Genomic DNA, 27192 nt, shown 5'->3' with positions numbered 1-27192 from the left:
GGGGGCTTTAGTTCCTCCTACTGGTGTAAATTCCCTTATCTCCAGGCTCTCCTTTTGCTCCTGATTTGGTCTCTACCTGGATGCCCCATGCCTGTTTCCTCAACCAGTTATGCCTGCTGGGGGGTGAAGAATAGTCTAGGGAAATGGGGGAGAGGGAGGATGGGGAAGATATGTTGGGATTGCCCTCCCAGCCCTTAGGAAGTCCAGAGCCAGGGCCTGGATCTGGATTTCTTTATTAACAGACATGAGCACACGCCATTACAGAAGTTTGTGCTTTCCAAAAACAGTTACTAAACGTGAAAAAGGATACCAAGCGACAAGAGGAGGGCAGTTTGGGGAAGGGGGCTGGTTCCTGGGGGGAGAGTACCCCAACAGCCCTACTACCTAGGCCCTTCCCATGGCCCAGCTGGGGCCAAGGGGGCCATGCGAGTCATAGAGAGGCCTCCAGCCCGGGACCTGCCCAGCAGGAGGGCAACATTAGAGAAGGCTGAAAGGCCAGGGCTGGGGAGGATGGCAGATGGTAGAGACCCCCTCCCATTCACTCAGGAGCCATTACAGGGATAAGAGAATTCTCCTTCCTGTCACCCTAACCCGTGTTGGCCTGAGGGCTCCACCTTGGCCTGACCCCAGCTGGGTTACTCCAGGGGGGAGGGGAGGCAGGGGTCCCATGGAACCAGAGCCCACAGAGCCATTTATTGCCATGTTTTTAAATTCGTGCAAATTATCCAAGCCCTGGACAGAGAATGCAGTGAGTGATATTTTTCAAGAAACAAAACAAAACAAAACAAAAACTAGGAAAAGGATGTGTATAAGGAGAACCATTCTCCCTGAAGTTTGAAAGCAACCCCAGGGAGGGCTGGCTAGGCCTGGGGTCTGGGCCTCTGATACAGGCCAAGAGAGCTGAAGGGGAATACAGAGATCTACCTCCTCAACCCCAAGGGATATGGAGGGGCAGGGTGCGGAACAGCATCTCACTACCAACAGAGAGGAAAACCAGTCAACTGTACACTTTTCCTATCAACTTTTAAAAAAAGGGAGAAAAGCTATAAAAGTCTGGCCCCCCCATGGGCAGGACAGGGGGATGGGGAGGTGGCCCCGTTCCGGGACAGGGGCCGGGAGTCTAGTCACCACCAACCAGGTGGAAATGCTGCAGGCGAAGGCGCGATGGGCCAGCTGGCATGGAGCCCAGAGAGTGGGCGGCCTTCACATGGTGTCTTCCTGGGGAGACCCAGCCGGAAGGGCTAGACATTGCCTCCAAAGGCCTCCTCTTCCTCAGGCACAGGGTCCGAATCCCAACAGGTAATGTCAATCTCTGGTAGGAGGGTGAAAAGACAGAATCAGAAGTCAAGCAGAAGAGCTAGCTGGGCCCTCTTCTCACCCCCTATCTCTTCATCCTGGCTCCATCTTTTATAGGATCATAGAGATTGAGTCCAAGAAGAGTGCCGTCTTGAAAAGGAACATGCTTGATTTGTTCATGGTCACACAGGTAGCACATATGGCAGAGGTGAGATTCGAATCCAGGTTCTTCAGGTTCAAATCCAGCTGTCTTGCTAATGTCAATTCTGTCTGATATTCTAAACAATGACACTCTCCTCTTACCCCATCCCAGCACCATACACACTTTCTTGACATGGTACTCATCTATAGGAGTCTTCTCTCAGGACCCAGCTCAGTCCTTGCTAAGGTAGGGACAATCAAGGTGAGAAAGAGAACCCATGGAGATCACCCACAAATTTATCCTTAAATCCATTTTTAAACAAAGAAGTGGGAAATGCCCAGGACCTGAACCTCAGTTTCCTCATGTATAAAATGGGGGAGGGGGAGGAGCACAACTCTAAATCCTATGATCTCTACACAGGTAAACACCTTGAGCATGACCAAAGGCCTGGCCCCTAAGAGCCCAGGAATTGAGCATTGCTTGCAGTCACCCAGCCTTCCATTCTCCCCAACCCAACCCCTTACCTGGGGGTTTGTTGTAGAATACAGGAGGTGGGGCTTTAGCAGATAGCTCTTCTGATTGGGCAAACTCCTCATCCTGTGATTGGCTGAAATATCCCTCACTGGCCTGCATTAGGAAAACTCAAGGTCATCAGGCTCTGTTGGCCAGCAGTTTCACCTTTTCCCAAGGTGTGTTATGTAGGCTGGGGGAAGGGAAGGAGCAGGGAGGAGTGTGTGGAGGGAAGGACCTATTAGGTGCTGAGCTTATTACCCCAGCAACCAGAGACAGATAATCTCTTTGATGACATCACAAGTTGCCAGGGAAATGCAGATGCCTTGTATGGGTCCTGAGCAAAAGGACAAAGAAAGAGGCAGGCTGTATGGGAGCCCCCATTTTTGGTCTTAAGAGTTTGGGTTTCCTCTTAGAATTAACTCAGGCAATTAGTTTCTGAACAGGTCAATGAAAGGTGCTGATATGGGCAATTGATGGGAGGGGGTCTTTCAGCAAGAGCCTCAAGGAAGGGAAGAAGAGGAAGAGAGGTGGTGAGGTGTGGATAAAGGATGAAGAGGAAAAAAGAGTGTTCAGAGGCCCTGATATGGAGGGAGGGGCGAAGAAGAAAAGGCTCTGTTTCTCCAGAATAGAATTCTGGAGTAGGAAAGAGGATGAAGGGGTGATCTGGCCCTAGGAGGAGATGGTGACTGATATGGGGGGCATCACTGATGAGGTGAGTCCAGCAGGGAAAGAACACTGAGAGGGGGATTGACAGAGCCCACAGCTCACTCACACACTAAAACCCCCAAATGCTTGCACCCCTCCCTCCTCCTGTCTCCTCCAGATCAAGTTCAAGGCCTCCCTCTGGTCTCTCACCTGTGTTCCCTCCTTCTGGGTGGTTTCTCCATTGGTTAGCAAGTGGGCTTCCTGCTCTGGCTCCAGCTCCTCCAAGTCCATGGGCAGGGTCTCGGCCACCAGGACATCTTGTTCAGAGCCAGGGTGGGACCCCTCCATCCCACCCATATCAGGGGCTTCACGGTCACCCTCCTCAGGGTCACAGAAGGTGGCTGGAGGCTCAGGCAGCTCATCGAAGTTCAGGAGGTTGGCACTGTTGTCAGCAGGCAGTATTGGGGGCTCAGAGGCTCCTTCCCCCAGAAGAGGAGGCTCTGAGGGGGCTACCAATTCAGATTCTTCCAGTATGGCCTCAGGCCCCTCCCGGGGTGGAGTGGGAGCCCTCAGATTGGCCTGCAGCTCCCATTCTGCAGGTTCGGGAGGGACCACCCCATCACTTTGCCACAAGTCGATGAGGCTCCCTTGGGCTGGTGGTTCAGGAGGGCCAGCAGGCTCAGCCAGCTCTATCTCCTCAGAGCTCTCAGCAGAAGCTACTGGGACTGCTGCATCTGCAGCCCCCACCTCCTCTTTGGTCTCCAGAAACACCAAGTCCTCCAGGGGCCCAGCTGTCTCTCCTGGAGGCTCCTTCTCCAACAAGGTCTCCACGATGGGCTCTAGGAGCATAAAGGTCAAGGGCAAAGGTCATTCTTCCAAGAGGAATGCTGGGGGAGGTGTGAGGGAGGGGCCTTGGCCTCAGCAGCTCTCATCCAACCACCTAGCTCATTCTCAGGAACCCCTGGGAACCAAATGTCATTCGCCTTAGTAGAAAGGGCACTGGACTGGGAGTCACACAGTCTGGGTTTGAATCCTGATTTTGTGACCTTTTAAGCAAGTCTTTGGGCTGCTCAGCTTTCTCCTTTCTCTTTACATCCCTAGATCTTAGCACTGTGCCTAACACACAATAAGCACCTAATAAATCAAGACTTGTTGGTTTGATTTGACTTGAAAGGGTCCCATCTCAGGAGGCCAGCTAACTCTAACAAGGAGGTTAGCTGGGGGTGGGGAAAGGAAATGATCTTCCCCTAGTGACCAGGAGAGGCTAAAGCTCTCACATAGCCTGGCTCCAGAATCAGAGAACCAGGATTCAAACCTTGCTTCTGACATGACCTGTGTGTCCTTGGACAGGTTGCTTACCCTCCCTGCCCCTCAGTTTCCCCATGAATAAAAAGGTGGTTAGATGAGATAGTTTCCAGTTCTAGATCTATGATACTAAAGGGACTTGAGGGGAAGGGGGATTATAGTGCCCACCTCCTATGCCCTAGCAGCAGGAGAAAAGCAATTTTTCTCAAACTGAAGAATGACATCAGGGTCATTTGTATAGGAAGAGAAAAAGGCTCCTCAAAGATATGAGGCAGAGGATTATAGTGGAAAGAACGTTGGTCTAAGCTTTGAGATCCCTAGGCACTAATTCTGACTATCTATCCATTGGGGTTACATCTGGCCTTAGACAAAGTGCATTTTCTGTTTCTGTCTCCTCTCTTCTCTTTCCCCCCTTTTTTTCCCCCTCTCCTCTCACTTTCTCTCCTTCCTCTCTTGTTTTTCTCTGTTTCTCCTCCTTTGTCCTCTCTCTGTTTCTCTTTTCTCTCCTTCCTCCTCTTTCTTGCTTTTGTTTCTCTCTTCTCTTTTCTCCTCTCCCTCTCTTCTCTCCTTTTTCTCACTCTTTCCTCTCTCTTCTATTTCTCTTTTATTCCTTTTTCTCCTCTCTCCTCCCTTCTGTCTCTCCTTTATCTCTCCTCTTTCTCCTTTCTCTCCCGTCTCTTTCTCTCTGTGTCTGTTTCCCCACCCCCCGCCCCCATCTGCTCCTGAGCAAGATGAGGAAACTGCACTATATTTGATTACTTAGGTCCCTTCCAGTTGTCCCAGAGCTAACGTTCTATGGTTCCTCTCCAGCAGGGCTATTTACCCTTTATTTGTGTCCTGGACCTCTCTGGGCATCTGGTGAAGTCCATGGACCACTTCTCAGAATAATGTTTTTAAATGCATAAGATAAAATGTATAAGATTGCAAAAGAAACCAATTAAGAGTAAAAATCAAGATGTGATTTGTTTTTCCCATCCAAGTGTACAGACTCCCTGAGACTGATCCATGGAGTTCTGTAAAGCCCAGGTCTACAGAGCTGTTGCTTCCCCACCTGGGACACTGTTCTAAGAAGACAAAGAAGTCTCACTTCAGACCTCCAGCCTGCAGGAGAGACCAGGCCTACCATTTCATCTGCCTCAGGCTTAACCATCACAGGTATCAGGCCTCTCTCCCTCTGAGCTGCTGGACCAAGAATTTATGATTTGGGCCCAGTTAGCCTTTGACAGGCACCTTGGAGGTTTTGAGTGTGTGTGTGTGTGTGTGTGTGTGTGCATGTACATGCGTGTGTATGCATGTATGTGTGTATATGTGTGCATGTGTGCACACGTATGTGTGCATGTCTAGGAAGGGGAGGGGAGGCCTGGTACCACTGAACACCCTCCTACTTATCCCAAAGCCACCCAAGTCCCTCACCTCTGGCAAGAGGCTGTGGCTGTGAGGATGTCACCTCGTTAAGGGCCCGATCAATCTGGTCTGCCACAGGCGTGGAGGCGGAGCTGGAGTCAGAGGGGCTCCGGGCAGCTGCTGCTACAGCCCTCCTGTGGCTGTCCATCTGGCTGCCTGAGAGGAAAAACAACGGAGGCTCATCAAGGAGGGGTCCCAGTGGAGCCGGGAGCCGGGGCTAGGGCTGGGCTGAGCGGCTCTCCTGGGTGGTCGCCTTCGTCTCATCTCCCCCTAGGCAGCAGGTGGGAGGCCTTCTCGCCTCCAGCCCCAGCTGGGGCCTTCTGACTCCTCCCTGAAGATGGGAAGAAACTGGGCTGGGGCAGGGAAGTCTGTCGCTTCTCCAGCACCAGGGTGGCCGAGCAGATCCCTGGTGCTCCCAAACCTTTATTCTGAGCACCTAACAAGTGGTACCCAGTGCGGTGTCAGCCCTGCAGGGCCGGTGGAAGCTATCCCTGCCCCTAGGGAGGGACAGGCAGTGGTGTCATTTCTGGGGATAAGCACAAGTAGTCATTGATGTGGCCCTGGGGAAAATCGAGCGCAAGGGGTGGGGGCCTAGGTGGGAGAGGGGGCGCTGGGATGAGGGGCCCTCCTCACCCCCCCACCATGGCGTGAGAGCTGCTACCTACATGGGAAGGAAGAAGAAAGATTTGGGGTGCGGTGACAGGTGATATAGGGGAAGGGAGTCCGAGGAGGGGAAGAGGAAGAGGAAGAAGAGGAAGACGGCCCACTGTCCGGTCCCTTTATGAAAGGACAGTATGGACGACCTGCTAAAAGACAAAGACAGACGAGACAGAAAGAGAGCAGAGGAGAAGAGTCAGTGTTCCCCTGCAGAGGCCTCTGCCCCCAAGCCTTCCAGGAACCCTCAGATGAATATCATGTTTGGTCCCTGGAAGGGGGGAGACTTGGGCTCCAACAAGCCCTTGCCTTGAGCAGAGAGCCCCTGTCATAATGACACCAGAGCCACAGAGCAATTCCAACCCCCTGTCCCTGACATCCCAAGAGTCAGTGGATCTCAGATCTAGAGCTGGAAGGGACCACAGAGGCCACTGAGTCCAACTCCCTCATTTTACAGATGAGGAAACTGAGGCACAGAGACGTTAGGTGACTTGCTCAGAATCACAAGGCTGGGGTGACTGGCATGCAACACAGCTTAGGCTGGTGGAATTAGTGTCGGGCTGGGGACTTGCAGACCTGTACAACCTCCTACCCCCAGTACTTGCAGGATTCCTCAGCCAGCAAAGGGTCAAGCATGATCGGGGAAACCCAGCCCAACTGATGCCTATGAAGCCAGGCCACTGAGTGGAGATTCTAGAGGTGAGAACTCCAGACAGGACAAAGATTTGTAGTAGAAGGACATTCCCTACCCCCACACTCCCAAACACATGCTTTTTATACCCAAAGATCAGCAAATAGTAGGCAATATAGAAGATGCATGAATGGGCCAGATCTTGCTCCCCACCCCTGCCCCGGCATCAGAAGGCTGGAGTAAGAAGGGGTAACTACAGCCCAGGGAGGAAGCCGAGTCCCCTTGGTGCCAGGGCAAATGCCTTGGCAATGGTCACACTGCTTTGAGGATTAGGAAACAACCCTGACAATGTGGCACAGCCTCAAAGCTCAAGGTACAGGTCCCTGGGCTAGTGTAGCCAGGCCCCCAGCGAGCCTAAGCCCACCTTGCGAGGAAAGCAGAAAGCCAGCAGTCCCACAGGGCAGCACCTCTGGAGAGACAGCCACAGCACACCACGGCCAGCTCATTCCCAAGCCCTGCCAGGCAGGCAACATTGAGGGTGGTGCCAAGGGGCAGCCGGGAGACAAGGTAGGCACAAAGCCCAAGGCTGCCTACTTCTGGCTGGCCTGCTTCAGACACTCAGCCCACCAACAGGAGTAACTCAATGCCACTAGCTAGGGCCTCTCCACCACCCTTGTCCCAGTGGCCCTGGAGGTCAGTGTCTCTGCACCGGACCAAGCTCAGCAATCTTCCATGATGAGTCTCTGGACAATGCTAACACCTGGGCCAAGTTCTGAGGGTGTGAGCCCTTGGCAAGACCTGAAACAAGTCTTCTCTCTACCTCCCCCCTTCCATGTCTACCCCACTTTGTCCTTTCTCTTAGTTTAGGGACGGGGACCTGGTTGGGGTTGGGGCAGCCCTCAACACCTCTTCTTGGCTGTTGTCTGAGGAAGAACTCTCCTGTTCCCTTTGAGGCCCTAGGAGGGAGAGCATCCTGTTTTGTTCCAGGTTAGGGGCTCCTGATGGGCCAACCATATGCATATCCTTCCTTCTCCCCCAGTGACTGGTGCCCTCCTCCCTGTGGAGGCAGCCCTGGGTGCCCAGATTAAGGAATATTCCCCTACAGGACTCCCCCTTCCCAATACCTTGGTGGCAGGGGGGAGATAGATTTCCAGGGGCCAGGATGAGTTAAGCAGAACTCTTGTTTGGAGGGCCCCCGAATACTGAGTGTGAGGATACCTGGCCTGTGGTTGAAGGGGGTGGGCATTTCACAGCTGCTAGCTGAAGCCACTCGCTCTTGCTGCTTGAAGAATTCCCGGGGGTTGTCAGGTCGCTGGGCGATGATGGCAGCTGCCTCCTGGAGCCCCAAGGGAACCCCAGTCAGGACCAGCATCACATCCCAGCCCTTGCCCAAGACCAAAGGGATGCATTGACCTCTGGTCCAAACCCCAACCAGTGGACTCAACTCTCCAGGGTAAGGGGTGCCATAGAATTTAGAGTTCAATCCTACACAATAGGATCCTGACTCTCCTACCACCACAACCTCAGAACAAGATCACATCACCTCCACTTCTGATTCTGATTTCTTCATCTGTGCCTCTTCTTCCTCCTCGCGATGGTCACCCTAGTAACCAAAGTATAAAGTCCTGAGCCCCACCCCCAAACAGCTCTAGCAAGGCAGCTGAAGCCTATTTGAGTACCCCCAAACCAGCCCCTCCACAGCCTCTCCCTGTACATCAATGACCCTGCTGTCCTTCCAGCCCCAGAGGCTTAATATTTCTGGACTATCCCCCGTTACCTCCTCCCATCCTCTGCCAGCTCAGTGTTGTCCCTGTCCCTCCAAAGCAACCTGTCCACTCCATGCTGTCAGCAGCATGGTTCAAACTCTTATCACTTCATGCCTGGCCTGACACAATAGCCTCTCAGACTCCAGTGGGTGCAGAGAGAGAGGGCCAAGAGAGGCAGGCGGGGGAGGAAGAACAATTTTCCTCAAACACCACAATCATAAAGGCAGTTTCCTTCATGGCCCATTCAAGAGCTGGTAATCATTCCCTTCTCTCTCTCCCCCTCTCTCTGTCCTCTCTCTCTCTCTCTCTCTCTCTCCTTATAGTCACTATGCATACCAGTTTTTTCCTATGTGTATCTCATATTTTTCCATAGGGACTTGAGCTGTGTCTAGAGAAAAGACCAGTGGGTCTTGGAGGCAGAGGACCCACATTCTAGCCCTGGCTCTGCCTTAGTAGTTCGTTCCTAAGTGAGTCACTTGCCCTCTCTGTGCCTCAGTATCCTCATCCATTACAAGCCACATACCCCTCCCAAGTTTACTGCGATGAAAGGAGGAACGCCTTGTACAGCATAAAGCTTTAGAGAAACAAGAGGTATTATTATACTCCCATGCCCCTACAGGGCCAGGCAAAGGAGAGAGCCCAGCGAATGCTGTTGCCTTGACCCTGCCAGAGAGGGTCAGCTCCGCTGCCTCTCTGCCCCTGCTGGGCCCTGACAACACTCAGAGCCCACTCTGCCTCCTAGGGAACCCACTCCACCTCCAGAACTTACAAAGATCGACTGTTCCTTCAATCTCTGTTTGGCTTCCTCGGCTTCCAAAGTCTGCTGTTTTCTCCTGAAAGTACAGCATGGCAAATGACAGAGGGAGCAGGAGGGAGTGGGGATAGGGCAGGAATGCTTAGGAAAGGGAGTGTTCTTTATTCCACCCAGACTTGTCCTGGAGGTCCCACACAGGTGGCCCCAGCCCAGGGTGGGGATGGGGGGAAGGGAGGGGCCACACCTGTGCTCCTCAATCTGTTGTTCCCTCTCCCGGTATCGCTTCTCCCTCTCTTCCTGTTCGAGACGTTCCTGTTCCATTCGCTCTTGTTCAAACTTCAGCCTTTCATCCAGGGCCTTCTTCCTCTCCTCCTCCTTCCTCAGTTCCTCTTCTCTCTGCAACCCCAGCCATGGCACACAGTCACACAGCTCTCACCCTAAGGAGCCCCTTCGGCCCAGTTAGGGTCCTGCTCCTAAAACCACCCTCCCTTGCATATGCGGAGATCTGTTCTACCCACCCTCCTCGACTGCTCTAGCCCCACTTGCTGGGAGGGTGAGAGCTCCTGGACAATGGGGGAATGGAAGGGACAGGAAACCCCTGGTTCAAGCAGAGGAAAAGGCCTGTGGAAGAAAGGCTAGGAGGCTCCAGGCCCTACCAGGAAAGACACAAGGAATGGGGAAGAAGGGACCAGAGAGGAACTGGACAAATCACTGGGCACTGCTCAGGAGTAGGGGGCTTTCAAAGTGGCTCTTAGGGCCCTACCTTGGCCTGCTCCCAGAACTGCTCCCGATTAAGCCGTTTCATCTCCACAGCAGCGTCTGTCTTCTGGTAAGTGGTACCCTGGGGATGGAGGAGAAGGAGGAGATAGGTAAGCAGCTGGACATAGTGGGCAGAGCCTAAGCTAGGCTGGGAGTGGCCTGGGAGGGGCCAGATAGGAGGCAACAGCTCACCACAGGCTCAGCATTCTCATCCTCCCTCAGTCGCAGTCGGTGCAGCACCGGACTGGACAGGCGAGCCAGGCCATTAGAAAGCCGCTGTCCAATGGCACCAGCATCTATATCCTCCACGCTGCTGGCATTGACGATCACATCCACACCCTGTGAAGAAACCAGGTTCACTTCAGAGGGGTCTTGGCCCAGGGGTGATGTTGAGGCAGGTACACATCTCCCTCCCCTCCCTCCCTCTCATCCTGAAGTCCACACCTGAAAGAACTCCGCCACCTTGGCCACATGACTGGCACAGGCACACTTGCGGGCATCCGGCACATCCTCACCGACCTATCAGAGAAGAACAGGGGACAATTCAGCAGCAAATTCCCAAACTTCGGCAACAGGTGGCCTTCTGGAAGGGCTCTTACCCATGTTCCAGCCCCTCAGTTGGAAAGGCAGAAGTGAGCTCAAGACTCAGCCTGGGGTCCAAATCCCTCAGTTCCTCCCCATTCCCCAGTCATTCCAGGAAAGCCTGAAAGGGCCATCCAGTTAAGAGCCAATAGGCATTGACTAAGAGCCTACTATCTGTCAGGCACCATGCTAATTGGTGAGGGTTCAAAGAAAGGCAAAAGACAGTCCCTATCCTCAAGAACCTCACAATCTAATGGGACAGAAAGCAAGCAAGCAAAAATGTGCAAAGAAGATACATACAAGAAAAATAGGAAAAAATTAACAGAAGAAAGGCATCACCGTCTTCCTCACCTGATACCCTCCTCATACAACATGTCCAGTAAGTGGTTATCCAGCCTTCTCTTGAAGACCTCCCACCAAGGCACTCCATGCTATTTTAGGACACTAATTGTCAGAAATGGGCAGTTAAGTGGAAGAGTGGGTAGAGCACCTGACCTGGAGTCAGGAAGACCTGAGTTCATATTCATTCTCAAGACATTTATTAGCTGTGTGACCTAGACAAGTCATTTCATCCTGTTTGCCTTGGTTTCCTCATCTGTAAAATGAGCTGGAGAAGGAAATGGCAAACCACTCCAGTATCTTTGCCCAAAAAAACCCACCAAGTATTGGAAAGGACTGAACAACAATAATTTTTGGAAGTTTTTCTTTCTATTGAGTTGAAATCTGTCTCTTCAACCTCCTCCTCCAACTCTTGGTTCTGCCCTTTTGGGATGAGTAAAAAAGTCTAATCATAGCTGGCCCTGGCCAGGGGAAAGAATAAAGGCTCACAGATATAGAGATGGAAGAGAACCTAAAGGCTAATGGGTCCAACTCCCCATTTTACAGATTAGAAAACTAAGGCCTCCAGAGGCTTAGTGACTTACTCAAGGTCACACAGAGCCAGGATTTGAGCCTAGGCCCTCCAACTCCAAATCCAGTATTCTTAAAATTGTCCTAAGGTGCTTCTTGAAGGAAGGGAGAACCTCCTCCCACCTCCACATACTTGAAGCCAGGTATCTTTAAGACTCTCCCTCCCAGCTGAATATCTCCACATTATGGCACAATTTGCAATCCCCACACCATATGGGTCACCCTCTTCTGGATACTCTCCAAAAATGTGATACCCAAAATGCAATAACAGATGTGTTCTGACCAGAGCTTTTGAACATCATGAATAGTCTCTCAATGCATCATTGCACTGTGGGCTGAGATTGAGCTTGTGATCCACTAAAACCCTCAGATCTTTTTTGGACAAACTACTATCCAGCCCCAATTTGAACAGATGAAATTGATTAAAAACAAATAAGTGTATAACTTTCCAGGATAGCATTATAAGAATGGAGGTCTAATTAGGTTCCTGGGGTGGAAAATGGGATTTACTAAAGAGAAGAATAATATCTTGATTAATATGATTTTCTACTTTCTGTCTGTGGGGTAAACTAAAGGCAGTACTGTATCTAATAGCATTAACTCACATAAGATGGGGGCCTTTTACCTAAGTCTCTTAGAAATGAGCTACATTCTGAGGTTTTGAGAGGAAACTCTGAGTGGGGGCAAAACAAGTCAAGGAGATAAAGATCTGATTATTTCCGATCTATCTTGTATATATCTTACTTGTACCTATTAGTTTACTTGTCTCCCCCCTTAGGCCGTGAGTTCCTTGAAAGTGGGTCTCTCTTTTGGGCTTTTTTGTGTCCTCAGAGCTTAGCAAAGTGTCCAGAATATAAAAAGCACTTAATAAATGTTTTATTGGTGGTGTAGTGGATAAGAGTGCCGGGTCTGGAGTCAGGAAGACTCCTCTTCCTGAGTTCAAATCTGACCTCAGATACTTAGTAGCTGTGTAACGCTGGACAAGTCATTTTAACCCAATTGCCTCAGTTTCCTCATCTGTAAAATGATCTGATGAAGGAAATGGCAAACCACTCCAACAACTTTGCCAAGAAAATCCCAAATGAGGTCACAGGGTGTTGGATATGAATAAAAAAGACTGAACAACAACAAAACCAAGTGACTCGTAGAAACCCTCTCCCTCTATCCTTTCCTTCAAACGAATCCTCTTTGTGAAAGCCCAGAGTCTGGGATATTAGGCCCCTACTGACATGCACTTTGGACTAGATTGTATGTGACAGCCCTTCCAAATCCGAGATTCTGTGACTTTACCCTTATCTCTATCAAATTTCATCTACTCAGTTGAGCCTGGCTGGTTGAGATCTTTTTGGATCGGGATTCTTATCATCCAGTGTATTAGCTATAGTTTTCTATCCTGCTTGACATCTAACTATCCAGCTAATCATCCTGGCCTTGTGCCATTAGTGAATTTGATAAGCATTCTCTTTATGCTTTTGTCCAAGTATCGGTTTGGCCGTGCTTAAGGGCTGCCAAATCTTAGTGTCTCATCCCCGACTACCTCAGACTTCTTCAGGCTGGAGCTAGAAAAGCAAGCCTTCACCAAAGGCTTGGCCCTTTATGTTCTTTCCTTCCTGTTTTTGATTTTCAGGGATCAAAGCAACAGAGTTAAAAGAGACTCAGACCCCAGGAATAGGTGGGATTTAGGGTTCCTTCCAGGTACAGATTTATGATCTAGTGATTTCTTTGAAGGGCTAAGTGTTTTGTGGAGTCCCTCTGCTCCCCCAAAGCTGCTAATTGTATGTTTTAAACCTGAGATAGGGCCTGAGAAGAAGATACCTAGACCCTGAGTTCTGCAATCCACCCTTTTAGGAAGAGTTTCTGGACAACTCAAGCCTTGGGGTTGTCTTTTAGCAATTCAAACTTGGAGTGACCCAGGCTTCTGGATGGAGAAAGGGTGTTGCTGAGAAGTGTCAGCCTCTTTGAAATCCCAGAGTTTTGCCTTCTCTTGAAAGAAGGGGAAATTGATGGGTGCTAGTAGTCTCTTGGGGAAAATGGGATCATATTCCTATTAGCAAGGAAGGGACACAGTGATACAAAGGAGCAAATACCTAGATTTTGACCTCTGCCATCACTGTGAATTATTCAGACAGTGCAAGTCCAATGGAGTTTAGGAGTATCAAGTTCATATATTTTCAGGGGAATCTGGTAAACTCCTAAGTTTAGAACCCTGGGGATTAATGGGACTCACCAAAGGAAGAAAATCTTATCGATTGTTTAGGGGAGACTGTGAGTCCACTATGTTTTCTACATTTTCTAAGATACTATAAAGGCTATTTTGTATCTGAAATGTATTGCTGTCTTGAGTGCTTGTGTAAGAACTGGAATGTCTTATGTACATAGCTATAAAGCTCTAGACATGAACTATATTTGACCTATATGCTGAGGTTTCACAGAATAAACTGAGTGAGTGGGGGGTAATTTGAAGTAAAGGATGGGGGGCTGCCCTCAAGGCTGCCTGTGGTCAGAATAAGCCCAGAGCTCAGGGTGCTGGATTATTCATGAGTTACACATAAATTTATCTTCCCAGCCACCTTAGAGCAACTTCCTGGTCTGGTCTCATCCCTTCTCTACCCCAGGGGAATAGGAATACACAGGGTTTGACTAGATTATCTACAGAGTTCTTTCCGGCTCTAAATGCTAAAATCCTATGCCCTAGTCCATCCAACTTCATTTTCCAGATGATGACAAAGACCCAGACTGGTGACATGACTAGCTGAAGACACATAAATAGCACAGGGCAGAATTCAGAGCCAGGACTAAACCCAGTAGTGTCATCCCACATATCCCATCCCCTTGGTCCAACACATACCCAGTTGATGAGAACATATTTGGGGAGTGCAGCCTGGGAGTCCTTGACACTGCAAAAGCCGTACATCACCTTCTGGTTCTCAAAATGGCCAGAGAGCTCCTGTAGCCCACCCCCTGAGGCAAGCAGAGGACATAGGGGTGGTGGGTCAGATTGACCATTGCAAATGAGTGAGTCCCCAAATTCCCAACTCTTCCCTAAAAGAGGAGTCTTGAGTGCTGAGAAAATTTGTCCGGGAGGAGGGTAGGTCTGACCCACTATCCTCCTAGAGTCTGTCATCAGATCACTTTGGTTCCTCCCCCTACCCCACCGCCAATTCTCTTCAACCCCTCTGCTAGATTTAGGAGGCTCCAGTTCATGATTATTACTTCCCTGGGGGAAAACCAAGAAAAAAATCCAGAACTAAGGGGAAGGAGAATAAAACTGCCAAGAGAAAGCTGAAAGGAGGAGGGGGTGGGGGGTGGAGAAGACTGGAATGAGGAATGGTGAGAATTCTTACCTCCTGACGCTGCTAACTTGAGGTCATCGGAATCGTCCTCATACGTGTAAAGAGCCCTGGGGAGGGGGGGAGGGAAGAGGGGGAAAGGCTCAATGACTCTGCAGGCTTCAGCGCCCCTCCCCTCCACGCCCACCCCTGTTCTCCAGGCCTAGGAGAAGATGGAGAGAAGGAGGAGGGGGGCTAATGGGAAAGCACTGGCAAGCCCAAGACAGCCAGGAACCTCCTTGGGGCGGGGTCTGAGCAGAGCTCGTATGGGGACCAGAGTAGTCTCAGAGAATGAGCCGGCAGGATGTGCGGGGGGAGGCAGAGAAAGGAGCTGGGGCGGGGGGTGCCGATGGGGCCAATGCACTGGGCGTTACCATGGTAACCCACAGCCAGGGCCATTTCCTCGGAGGGAGGGAGGGAAGGAGCGGGGGAGGCAGGAAGCGCTGGCCTCCGAGGGCTCCCACTCCTCTCCCTTCGCCGTCGGGGTCGGCCGACCCTTGCCTCCGCAAGAAAACGCTTCTCTGGCCCTAGATCTGGGGTCCAGCTTGGAGAGGGCAGCTTGCCAGGCTCGGGCAGAGACACCAAGGCCTGAGGAGCGGAGGCTAGGGTTCCGAGCCCAGGGGCCAGGCCTTTACCGACCAGGCCAGGTTGGGTCATAATGGTTGGGGTTTGAGGACAGGTGCCCTAGTCAATGAGCCGCTGGGGTGTGCGACGGCGCTTCCATGGAGACGGTTCCTTGGATACCGTTCCTTGGATACGGTTCCTCTCGTTCCCCATTGGCTGGCTCGGAAGGTACCTGGCCCGTGCTGTGGTACCCGCGCCCCGCGTGCGCGCCCCACCCCCACCGAGGGGGGAAGGTTGGGTAGAGAGGTGGAAACGCACTTCCCCCTTTCCCTCTTCCCCGCATGTGGCAAACCCCCAGCCGTCGGGCTCGGGCCCAACTCCTCAGCCCAGGCTGAGCTAAAGCTCACACACAAAGAGCCTGGAAAAAGTGGGCGGCCTCTTACCCAGGGATCCCAAAACCCCCCTTCCTTCTGCCATGGCACAGAGACATTGAATGGAAGGGTCCTTCCTCTCCCCACCCCATAGTCCCCTTCCTGCCTCAAGACCCCCTTTCCAAGTCAGTCTTTCTCCCAGTCAGCTGGGCACTACTCCCTCCCAAGCCCCCTCCTAAGCTGCCCCCCCCTCCGCCCCCGACTTCCAGTAGGGAATAGTACTCTCATCCAGCCTTCTTCCCCCTCTTCCCCCCACCCTCCTCTCTATTCGTTATCCCTAATCTGGACCCTTCTATCTATACTCAGACTGATCACCCCTTGGGTATACCCTGCCTTCCTTCCCAAAGGGGCCACTTCCCTTTCTGCAGTGAGCCTTAGGGGGAATTGTAGAACCTAAACCAGGCTCTTCCCTGTCTACCCACCCTCTACACTGGGGCAAAAAGGAGCCTGTCTGGTCCAGTTGTCCACTTCCACTTTCCAGCTAGAGAATTCCTCTCTTCTCTCCATCTCCTCCCCTAGAAATTTTCTCAGCAAACCTGACCCCACCCCAACCTTTCCAGTTTCTTAGCCCCTCTTTAACCAGCAAACTTCTAGTCCCATCCTTGATGTTGCAGCCTCACTATCAGTCTTGGCCTGTTTGATACAATTCTCATCTCTCCAACCTTTTCAGATCCTGGACTGGATAGTCAGGAGGTTTGGACTTTAGTTTTGAGTCTGTCATTCACTTTGTGTGTGTTCTTGGACCAGTCCTTTCCTCTTATTTCCTCAGGGTTTTGGCTTCTGTGACTGACATTTGGTGATTTTGTTTTGCAGACTGAAGAAGCTGAGGCAGGCCAGATACTAAGGATCTCTCCCTAGTCCACAGTGAGGGAGTGGTGAAAAAGCAGGCCTCTGGGATTTCCACAGTCCAGCCCTCACCCCTGGCTTTTACTCAGACTGATAATGAGTCATCACATTTTCCTCTTCAGGCCAGTTCCCCTGGCCTCGGGGCTTAGCTAGTACCTTCCTACAAAAGGAGAGGCTCCAAAAGCTTCCCAGTCCACCTAGCCTCAATACCCTCACACCAGCAAGTGTGTGTGTGCCATAGGCAAATGAGAGGCCTAGGACCCTGAAAAGTTGCTAGGAAACAAAGGCCAATCCTTTCCCATACTTAGATGAGTCTACCTAGCCCCTTATTTTCCCACACAGAGTGGTTGGTTACTTCACTTATCAAATGGAAATAATCCCTGCACCACCTAACAGGGAAAGGACTTTTAAGCCACTACAAAGAGGTGAGTTAATATAACTAATTTCTCTGAGTCTCATTTTCCTCATCTGTAAGATGAAAACAATACCTACACAACCTGCTTCTTGAGATGGGTGTTGGACAAGCTCTTTATAAGCTTTTAAGGTGTTGTCTTTACTATAGTATGGTGGAAGAGTCCTTGGAGTTTTAATCCTGGCTCTGTCTTTCATTCCCAGTGTGACCTTGGCCAAGTCATTTGCCCCGGGTGAAGGGAGGGGACTTATCTGTAAAATAATTCAAAGTCTCTACCAGCTCTAAACCTCTGATCCTATCAAAATTGCTTTTGCCCAGATGGCCTAGATCTGTGTGCCCCTAGGGCTGCTGAGAGTATGGAGGCAAAGAGTGGAGGAGAAAGTTCCATAAGAGCTAGAAGGGAATCTGGAGGAGACCAGTGATTGACAGATCCAACCCTAGCCTCCCTTCCTTCCTTTACAAAGCCCATTTCCTGTGACATCAGGATCCTGAGGGCTTCTTTCCTTCTGGGTAGTCCTACCCCACCCCCAGACCCTCAAGAAAGGAATTGTGTGGGGTTGGAGAGCTAGCTCCTGGCAGCTACCAGATCAGCTGCAGCTGTTATGTCTCTATGAAAGCCCACCTGTGGCCCAAGCCAGAACAAGGGGGCCCTAGACAGCTGCTGCTCCCTTCCAGCCCCAGCCAGGCCCCTTTGAAAGCCTTTCTAGCCACCCACTCCTTAGTCCTCCATCCTGAAAACAGAATCTTAGAACTGGCAAAGGTCCCTTCCACCCGCCTCCACCTTCTTACTTTCCAGAAAAGAAAATTAAGACCCACAGTGGGAAACGGACTTGTATAAGGACACATAGGGAGGCAGCAGTGGGGACAGAATTGCCAGTGCTCTGCCAGGGGGGCAGAATTGGGTTGGTATTTAAATTCCAAGGGCCCTGAAATATTTTGCAAAAGGACTTTCCTTCACAATGCCTTCAAAAAACCCATTGGGGCACTGAATTGGAGTCAGAAGCTCTGAGTTCAAATCCTGACTCTGCCAGTAACTGTGTGGGTGACTGTGTAAATCTTTTAATCTCTCTGAGCCTCAGTTTCCTTGTCTGTAAAGTGAGGAGATTGGGCTGGATGGCTTCTAAATTCCCTTCCAACCTGAACTTCCATGATCTTATAATCTCCGCAGAGGGGCTATTAAAGTGGTAGCTACCTACACCTAACCTGGCAGTCAGAAATGAACCTTGACCCAGCTGAGTCATCTTCAAACCTCATGTGCACCTCAGTCCACTTTGTTCCTTAGGTCCCATTCCAGACTGACCAGGCAGTGAGAGGGTGGAAAGCAGGGTATCTCCAGATCTCTGGCCTACTCCAGGATCAGCTCTGTTAGTCTCAGAGAGAGCCAAGCCCTCAAAACCAGCTCCTTCACTGTCCCAGGCTCTTTGAAGTAGCCCAAGTCCATTTTAGCCTCCCCAGGACTAAAAGTTTTCTACCTGGAATGGGTCCCCTGGGCTGGGATTGGAGCTCAGTGCTACCTTCCCTCAGATCAGCCCTGATTGTGTCCTAAGTGCCACCCAGTGTCTGCAGCTTCCCTCATCTTTGCTTTCTGGGCCCTTCAAAGTTGGCATTCTGCACCTCTGGAAGAGACAGAGTCAAGAGCTCCATTCCACTCTGTCTCTATCTCACCCTCCATTCAAACAAAACTAAAGCTGGAGAAAGAAGTCTGCCTCCAGAACTGCCCAACACACTATCCACAGGTCTGCCCAAGACTAGACTGTCCCTCCTTAAAACCCCTCCCAAGGACTCTGGGGCCCCTCCCTAATTCACTTACAGCCTGAGATACAAGCTTCCAGGTTCCATAGGCTCAGTGATATCTCACCTAAGGAAACTGAGGTCCAGAAAGGGGAAATTACTTTCCCAAAGTCATCCAGAGCTGGCCTTTGAACTCAGGCCTTCTGATTCCTAGGTCTCTGTTCTCTTTATCTCCCTCAGTCTTACCATCCTGAAGTCAAATGAATCTACCCTCAACCCTGCTTCTAATCCAGATGGGTTGTGACGCATAGGCTGTTGACGAATAAAGTTGATCTGGCTACATGGACTGGGCTCTGTAGGCTGCCCATGGAGGCAGAAGGCCCAGTGCCTGGGGATCCAGTGCCTCTAATGATCAAGGACCTGTGGGTGGGACCTGGGGTATGACTACACCCCAAAATACAGAGGTTACCTTGTGGTGGCCTAAGTGCCAAGACTCTGGGTGTGGGGCCCCCTATCACTAACAGGAGCCCAAGGGGGAAAGCTAGTTGTAGCTGGGCATTGTCCTCACTTTGGAAGCAGGGCAATGATGGAAGTGTTTCTCCTACAGCGGGAAAACAATGAACTAATGAACATTTGTTACATCCCTACTGTGCTCTGGGGAGCGCTTTCTCCAAAGGGTGTGAAGGCAGGGATGGGCCCAGGGGTCAAAGAGAATGAGGGAGAACAAGCCAGAGTCTGCAGTACAAAGGTCTCTAATCATGGTCAGAAGAGTCCCTGCCTAAACCCTTCATCTTCCTTCCAGTCATGGACTCATCTCATGTTCAGGCACAGGCAGGTTGGGGATGGGGGGGGGGGGGGAGGCGGTGGGAGACAGGCTGAGAATTAGATTTAAAACTACTTTAGCAGGGTTCTAATCCTGACTCTCCCATTAACAACCTATGGAACCTTGATTAGGCTAGTTATTTCTCCTCTCAGCCTCAGTTTCCATGTCTGTGAATAAGAAGACTAAGTGATCTTTAAGCTCCCTTTCAGCTCTGAATCCTGAGGTATGATTCATCCCCCACCAGTGTGTCCTGCTTTTCTAAGACCCTAAACAGCCCAACATAGAGTGGTTCTGGGCAAATTCTAGTGAGGGCTCCAGCCTTGTCATCCTGACTTGGCCTGGCTCATCCCACCAGCCTCTGCTATTGTCAGCTCAGCTTTGCTGAGAGTTGTCCCTGCTCCCTACCCAAGGGAGGCTGGGGTAAGCCAAGTGACTGACCCACTCCCCACAGCTTATCCAGTCTGTGCCCTCTTTAGCATCAATAGCCCCAGCCCTTGCACTTGGGACAGGGCAAGGAGAAGCTGTCTCCTACCAACTGGTCCCTGGGCAGCTAATTTTAGTAACTCCAATTTCCCTCCGGCCCTGGCCTCAGGCCAGTGGTGCAATGCTGGTGTGGCAGCAACCAGTATGTACATGATCCCCCCTCCCCCCAAATCCCCCAGGCCTAAACTTCCCATCAACCTTATCCTACCCAGAGCCAGACCCCATTTCAAGCTTTGAATCCTCCCCCAGTCTCACAGTCAGAAGGTGAAGCCTAGGTCTTATCTTTTAGACAAAGAATACTTGTCTTTGGGGGAAGAGGGAACAAGATATCCCCCCCTTCTAGGTAGTGGAAAGGGACTAAATTGGGGTATGGGAGGAGGGGGTAACATGGGAGGAGAGTTATGTTAGGTAGTAGCTATATACATGGGGCTTGAGTCAGGACTGTGGTACCCCCGCCCTCCCAAGGAGCTTCAGGGCATTGAAAAAAGACTATTCCCACCCAGTGATAGCCAGGTTTGTGCCCACCCCAACCCCAACCCAGAAAATGAAGGGAAGAATGATGATTCTAAGCCTTGGAGTCTCTCCCCAACAAGGGTCCAGGGCAGGGACAGAACCTTCAGCCACATCACAGCAGGTGGCAGCAGCCTCTCCCGGGGCTGTGTTGAGACCAGCAGCTGGGGCTGGAATTCCAGCTGCTGAAGCCATTTTGAGGGGCCCGCCCAGCTCCTGAAGGCCTCTTGCCCCACCCCTCTCCACAAATCCCCCAGATTTGTAGCCACCTCCCCCAGTACCAGCCAGCTAGTTCACTGCCCCTCCCCTACACACAGGCAGAGTTAACTCATTGGGGTTCCTTCCAGACTCAGCACTATCTCATTGCCTCATATACCCATGGCTAGTCCCCTGAACTAACTAACCATCCAGACTCAGAGCTACCTCACTGTATACCCAGAAACAGGGCTAGTTCATGGCGGTCACCCTAGGGTCAAGGCTAGCTTTCTCCCTCCCCGACCCCATGACTCACAGTTAACTCTGATCGCTCTCTCTCACACATAGCCCAGAATCAATTCCCCCCCTAGACTCACAGCTAGGTTGGTTCCCTTACAGGGCTCAGAGTTAATTCACTACCCCTACTCTGAGAATCAGGGCTAGTGCATTAGGGTTAATCCTCCACACTCACTACTATCTCAGTAGGATTCATCCTCCAGATTTAGGGCTAACTTGATTCCCCCGAACTCAAGACTGTCACAAATTATTACTGGGACCCCTCTAGACCCAGGGTCCCAGGAGTTACGGCTGTTGTGCCTTTCTCTCTTGCTCAGGACAAAGGGCATCCATATGGCACTGGGATTTAGATACTCTGGCCTGCCATTATCTCTTATTTGGACCTGGACTCCCAGAGTGGGACTGAGGCCACTGTATAGAGCCCAGCGGGGAATTCTGTCCCCAGGGGCCCCACCCCCTACCAATCTCAGCACAGAGTTGGAGCCTGGTCTGTTCTCTATTCAATTCAGCAAACGTATTAAAAACCTACTATGTACAAAACACACAGTAACATAACTAGACTATTGTGGGGTTACTCCCTGTACCCAGGGTTCTTCTATAACTCACCCCACAGTTCTGCTTTTCTAGTTTCTTCACACTCATCCTCCCAGCCTTCCCCTCCCAGATATCACCATATTAACCCCAGCACCAGGACAGAGAACTGGCCCCTTTTAGAGAGAATAGGAAACTGAGTCATCTCACCACCCAGACTTAAGACAAGCTTGTTGGGGTTCACTCCTCCAGACTCAAAGATCCAAGCCCTCCTTGCCCCTCCCCTCCATCCCTAGGTCCAGACGCACATGGCCTCCTAAGATCCACAGGAATTGGGGAAAGGGAAAGGAGGGTCTGAGGAGAGAGAAAGGAAGGCATGGGAGCAAGAGAATGAGATGGAATAAAGCAGAGAAGGTGGGGAGGGGCTCATGTTCTGGGCGTCGAAATGGCATCTCCGAGCTGGGATGAGGATGATGGGGTGGTATCAGGAATATCCTTCAGATTCTCTCCCTGCTCTAAGATCCCTAGGGATATTCCTGGGACTAAATCCATGCCTCCAATATTGCTGCCCCAGGCTGGACTCCCCCGACCCAATTCCTCAAGAAGAAAAGGGCCGGTGCGCATGGAGATGCACCCCCGGGGGGGCGGGGCTCTCGAAAAGGGTTCCCCCATCACCTAATCTCCAGATAGCAGCCCCAGACCTTCCCCTCCCCCTCCCCTCCTGACACATCCCCTCGATCCCTCCTCCTCCCCACCGCGCCCTCCTTCTCCTCCTCCTCCTCCTCCCTCCCTCTTTCCCTCCTTCCTTTGTGCTGCCGGCTAGGGCCGGGCCGGGCCAGGGCCCTCATTCAGCCGGGCAGTAGTGTCTCGGAGCCCCGGCCACAGATAACACTCCCACCCACCCACCCGCCCAACAAACCCCAGCCAACTGGACTGGAAGGTGCCCTTGGCTGGCCCAGGAGCGCGCACACACACACCTGCCCGGAGCTAGTCGACGGGCGGGGACACAGGGCCCGGGAGTCACCAAGGGAGAAGATCCCCTGGAGCTTTCTAAAGCCTGCGGGGCTGCACATCTGGATCTAATCTCCAATACCCCAACCGAGTTTTCCTAGCCCTCCCCCACCTAGGGCTCAACTCCGACCAACGAGCCCCCCATTCACACACACCCCAACTCCGAGCTCCTGGCCCCGCCCCACAGGGCCGAGCCCGGCCCCACCCGGAGCATCCCTCCGGAGGACCCCCTTTCCCTCCCTGGTCGGATCGCACAAAGGCGGCCCCCTCCCCCCTCGGGCCCGGGCTAGTTCTGCCTAATGCACCATTTTCCGGGGCCCTCCTGGGGATCCCCCGAAGCCCCCGTCCCGCCCAGGCTCCGGCTCCCACCCAAACTCCTTCTCCCCGCCACTGGACGGGAACACAAAGAGGTAGCCCCCTTCCCCGAGCCCAGGCGGGCTAGGGACAAAGGGTCCAGGGCTGGGGGCCTCGGGGGGCCAGGCCGGGCCGCCGCTCACCAGTCGGCAGGGCAGTCCTCCTGGATCACCTCCTGGTACGCCGCCAGCAGCGCCAGGCGGTGGCCGCTGAAGCTGACACTGGCCATGGTGCAGCCGGCGGGCCGGGGGCTGCGGAGGAGCCGAGGCCAGAGCCGAGAAAGCGGCGAGGGATCGGGCCGCTGCTTCTGCCGCTGCCTCGGAGAGAGACACTGCAGCGCAGCACAGCCCAGCACAGCCCAGCCGGGGGAGGGGAGGGGAAGGGAGGGAGGGGAGAGAAAGGGAGGGGAGGGGAGAGAGGGAGGGAGGGAGGGAAGGAGGGGAGGGAGAGAAAGCTGGGCAGGGAGGGAAGGGGGAGGGGGGAAGGAGAGGCAGGAGGGTGGGGGGCGCGATGCTCCGCCCGGCCCAAACTCCGCTCGGTCCTAGCGCCAGTCTCTACCTAAGAGGGACCCGGTGGGAGGGAGGAGGAATAGTCACGCCCCCTACCCTCCCACCCTCAACGGCCTTCTTCCGGTCCAGATTCCTGACCCCCAGCCCCACCACTTCCGAACCCTCTTGTCCTCCCGCACTGACCCCTTTCCAGTGACACTACATGGTCAGGCATACAGCACAGGTACTATGGGAACACTGCTGCATCACTGCCTTCCCCCACCCATCTGAGGCATCTTCCTTCTCCCTACCTCCCTCAGAAACTCTGCTAGAGCCCAGGGAATTTTTGGTCCCTCCCTCCATCCCTGGACCCATGCCAATCTTAAGCGGTCCCCACCCTTAGTCCATCCTCATGCTCATTCTCATGTTTTATCCCCCTCATCCTTCCTCTGTCTTCATTCCATTCTTACACACAACCTCATCCTCCAGGCCATTCACAAATCATTCTCATCTCTACTTTGTCCTCAACACCATCCCCATGCCAATCCCATTCCCAACCCTTGCCCATGCCCATCCAAATCATCAATTCATCCTCAACCCATTCCTAACCCCATTCTCAACAACATCCCCAACCTAATCTTGTCACCATCCCTTTTCCCCATCTACCCCGTTCCCAAAACTATTCTCAACTCATTCCCATCCCTAACCCCATCATCATCTGTATCCCCATTCCATCTCCAATTGTATCCCTGCCTTTGACAATTTGAATCTTCTACATATCCTCATTCCCATTCTCAAGCCCATCTTCCACCCATTTTATCCCTAACCCGATTTCATCCTCCTATCTTTTCCCCAAACCCCTTTCAATTCTTCTTACGCCATTTCTTATCACTGCCCTATCCTATCCCTGTCTGAGTCCTCAGTCTGTCCCCATTCATATCCCCAATTCTGTTCTTTTTTGAAATAAAATTTTACCAATGTCTTTTGTTTTTACATCATCTAAATTCCCACGTCTATTTTTCCCCTTCCCCTTCCCAAAGAGTCATTATTTGCAACAAAGAATTCTATCCTTTTCCTCGAGGATCACTAACTCCATCCCCTTCTCATCGCCAACTCTGCTCACACCCCACCCACCCCCATTATCTTGGTGAAAATGTCTTATAGGCAACTGAAGATACAGACGTAGAGATTAGAAGAAATATCAGGATATGTTGGGAACCATGATGTAAAAGTAATTGTAGAAGCCATCTAAGTGGCTGATCACTTTATGGAGAGAGAGAGAGAGAGAGAGAGAAAAGAGCCCAGAGTTGTGGAGAAAGTGCTTTGTCAACATTTAAGTGCTATAGAAATGTGTTATTATTAGGAAAAGAAGTAGGACAGGACTGTGAGAAGACAGCCTAGGTGGGAATGTATCAGCATCTTAAGACAATCTTTCTATATCTGAATGCCCCCAAACCCACCACCAAATGACTTTAAGAAGGCCCCTTGATCAAACCCACCTTCTGCATGAATTTTCCCACCAAGGTAGGGGGGAAAATCTATTTTCCCCTAAGTTTGCTAAGACAAGAGGACATCCGAGTAGAAAAAGAACTTAGTTTTAACTCATCTTTTTCTTAATTCTAAGTAGCTTCTGGCTCCACAGATGGACTTGGTTTCCACAAATAGACCCAGCCTAGGGTTACTAGATGAGGAACCCAGAAATTCTAGAATGTCAGAACAAGAAGGAACCTTAGAGATCATCTGGTCCAAACTCCTTCATTTTACAGCTGAGGAAACTGAGAAAAAGGGAGAGGAAGAGAAGAGACACTTACCCAAGGTCACAAGTGTGTTAGTGTCAATGCTAAGGTTCAAAATCAGACACTCCCTCCCCCCACTCCTAATCCAAGGCTCTCTCTACTTCAGCATGATGCCTCCTGTGCTCTGCAAATGAACTCAACTTCTGTTTCTATCCCCCTATTCATTTACATCACCTTCATTTCCAAATATATCTCCCTCTCCCACCCAGAAAGCCATCCCTCATAACAAAGAATTTTTTAAAAGAAAAAAATACAATTCAGCAAGAGTAACTGAGCCTGAAAGTATATGTAGGGTTCCACACCTATAATTCCCAACCTCTGCAAAGAAAAAAAGATGTTTTTAAGGGATATGGTTTTTGAGTAGTGTAATTAATTACACAGCATTCAGTTTTGGGGTTTTTTTTCCATTTAAATTCCTGTAGTCATTGGTTTTACTGATTCTGCTTATTTCATTTTGCATAAATTCATGTGTCTCACCAAGCTTCTAACAATAAAATTTTGGGACAGCTAGGTGGTGCAGTGTACTGGGCCTGGAGTCAGGAAGACCTGAGTTCAAATCCAGCCTCAGATACTTACTAGCTATGTGACCTTGGACTAGTCACTTAATCCTGTTTGCCTCAGTTTCCTCATCTGTAAAATGAGCTGGAGAAAGAAACAACAAAACCACTTCCATATCTTTGCCAAGAAAATCACAAATGAAGTCACAAAGCATCAGACACAGCCTAACTACCAAGTTTCACTAGTCTTTATCATCCCATTAAAATGGTTTCTTGAGGACAGAGACTCACTTATATTTTTGTATTCCCCAGGCTTATCACTATAACATTGCACATAGTAGGTGCTTACTAAAGATTATTTTCATTCATTCATATTCCATTACATTCATGCACCACAACTTGTTTATCATTTTCTAGTCAATAGGTATCTATTTTTGTTTTTAAGTTAATTAGTTAAAAAAATTAATTTTTGCTGCCACAAAAAATGCTGCTACAAATATTCTGGGGTATATAGGATCTTTCTGTCTTTGACTTCCTCGGGGTATATGCTGAATATAGTAAGGTCTCTGAATCAAAGACTGGGGACATTCCAGTCACTTTCTTAGCATAATTGCAAATTGCTTTCCAGAATGATCTGCCCAATTACAGCTCCACCAGAAGTAAAGAAACATCTCTTTCTGGAGGCAGCTAGGTGGTACAATGGATAAAGAGCTAGGCCTGGCTCTCTTTGTGGTGGCCAAGAACTGGAAATCAAGGGGATGCCCATCAATTGGGGAATGGCTGAACAAGTTGTGGTATATGAATGTAGTGGAATACTATTATACTATAAGAAATGATTAACAGGAAGACTTCAGAGAGGCCTAGAAAGACATATATGAACTATGTTGAGTGACAGGAGCAGAACCAGGAGAATTTTGTACAAAGCAACAACCACAGTGTGAGAAGAATTTTTCTGGTAGATTTAGCCCTTCACAATAAGGCAAGGACATAAAAAATTCCCAATGGACTCTTGAGGCAAAATGATATCCACATCCAGAGAAAGAAGTACGGAATTGGATTGCAGAATGAAGCAGACTATTTTCTCTTGTGTTTTGTTTTGGTTTGGTTTTTCTCATGGTTTCTCCCATTCATTTTAATTCTTCCATGCAACATGACTAAGGTGAAAATGTATTTAGTAAGAATGTATGTGTAGAACCCATATAAGATTTCAGGACATCTCAGGCAGGGAAGGGAGAGGGAGAAGGGATGGAGGGGGAAGGAGGGAGAGAAAATCTAAGATCTGTGGAAGTGATTGTAGAAAACTGAAAACTAATACATTAATTTTTTTTTACATTAATTAATTTTTTAAAAAAGGAAAAAAAAAAGAGCTAGGCCTGGAGTCAAGAAGACCTGAGTTTAAATCTATCATCTGATACTTACTAGCTGTATGACCTTAGGTAAGATGGGGATGATAATAGCACCTACCTCCCAGGGTGACTGGGAAGATCCAATGACATTGTTCTTAGCACAGTGCCTGGTGAATGCTAACAAATGC

At 50.7% G+C, this 27192-nt stretch overlaps 1 protein-coding gene and 1 long non-coding RNA gene across 4 annotated transcripts; one reads left to right on the top strand and one right to left on the bottom strand.

Moving 5' to 3' along the window:
- Nucleotides 1-216: 216 nt before the first annotated feature.
- Nucleotides 217-23381, bottom strand: DBN1 (drebrin 1). 3 transcript variants are annotated; one of them, XM_072631171.1, is made up of 15 exons: nt 23021-23381; nt 14705-14760; nt 14209-14321; nt 10314-10388; nt 10062-10208; nt 9874-9951; nt 9355-9506; nt 9126-9189; nt 8134-8193; nt 7809-7926; nt 5971-6111; nt 5315-5461; nt 2807-3435; nt 1963-2065; nt 217-1312 (listed from the first exon to the last, which is right to left on the bottom strand). In XM_072631171.1, exons 1-15 carry the CDS (start codon nt 23104-23106, stop codon nt 1242-1244), a joined length of 2040 nt encoding a protein of 679 aa, XP_072487272.1. In that variant the 5' UTR covers nt 23107-23381; the 3' UTR covers nt 217-1241. The 3 variants fall into 3 exon arrangements, with proteins under 3 accessions (XP_072487272.1, XP_072487274.1, XP_072487273.1); XM_072631173.1 differs by lacking the exon at nt 23021-23381 and adding an exon at nt 15064-15405; XM_072631172.1 differs by lacking the exon at nt 5971-6111.
- LOC140518773 (uncharacterized) lies at nt 15460-19200 on the top strand. The gene is made up of 3 exons (XR_011972009.1): nt 15460-16377; nt 16498-16955; nt 18914-19200. It is a non-coding gene; the product is annotated as an uncharacterized lncRNA (long non-coding RNA).
- Nucleotides 23382-27192: the final 3811 nt, after the last annotated feature.

This window comes from Notamacropus eugenii, chromosome 1 (genome assembly GCF_028372415.1).
Source record: "Notamacropus eugenii isolate mMacEug1 chromosome 1, mMacEug1.pri_v2, whole genome shotgun sequence".
Taxonomy (NCBI): Eukaryota; Metazoa; Chordata; class Mammalia; order Diprotodontia; family Macropodidae; genus Notamacropus; species Notamacropus eugenii.
The sequence above is the reverse complement of the archived record's forward strand: the minus strand, read 5'-3'. Positions and strand labels throughout refer to the sequence as shown.

Excerpts from the sequence above, each read along its gene's own strand:
- DBN1 (XM_072631171.1), bottom strand. The coding sequence starts at position 23,106 with ATGGCCAGTGTCAGCTTCAGCGGCCACCGCCTGGCGCTGCTGGCGGCG. Across the intron at positions 9,190-9,354 it reads CAACAGATTGAGGAGCACAG|GAGAAAACAGCAGACTTTGG; the intron begins GTGTGGCCCCTC and ends CTGTACTTTCAG. Across the intron at positions 1,313-1,962 it reads ATTCTACAACAAACCCCCAG|AGATTGACATTACCTGTTGG; the intron begins GTAAGGGGTTGG and ends CCCTCCTACCAG.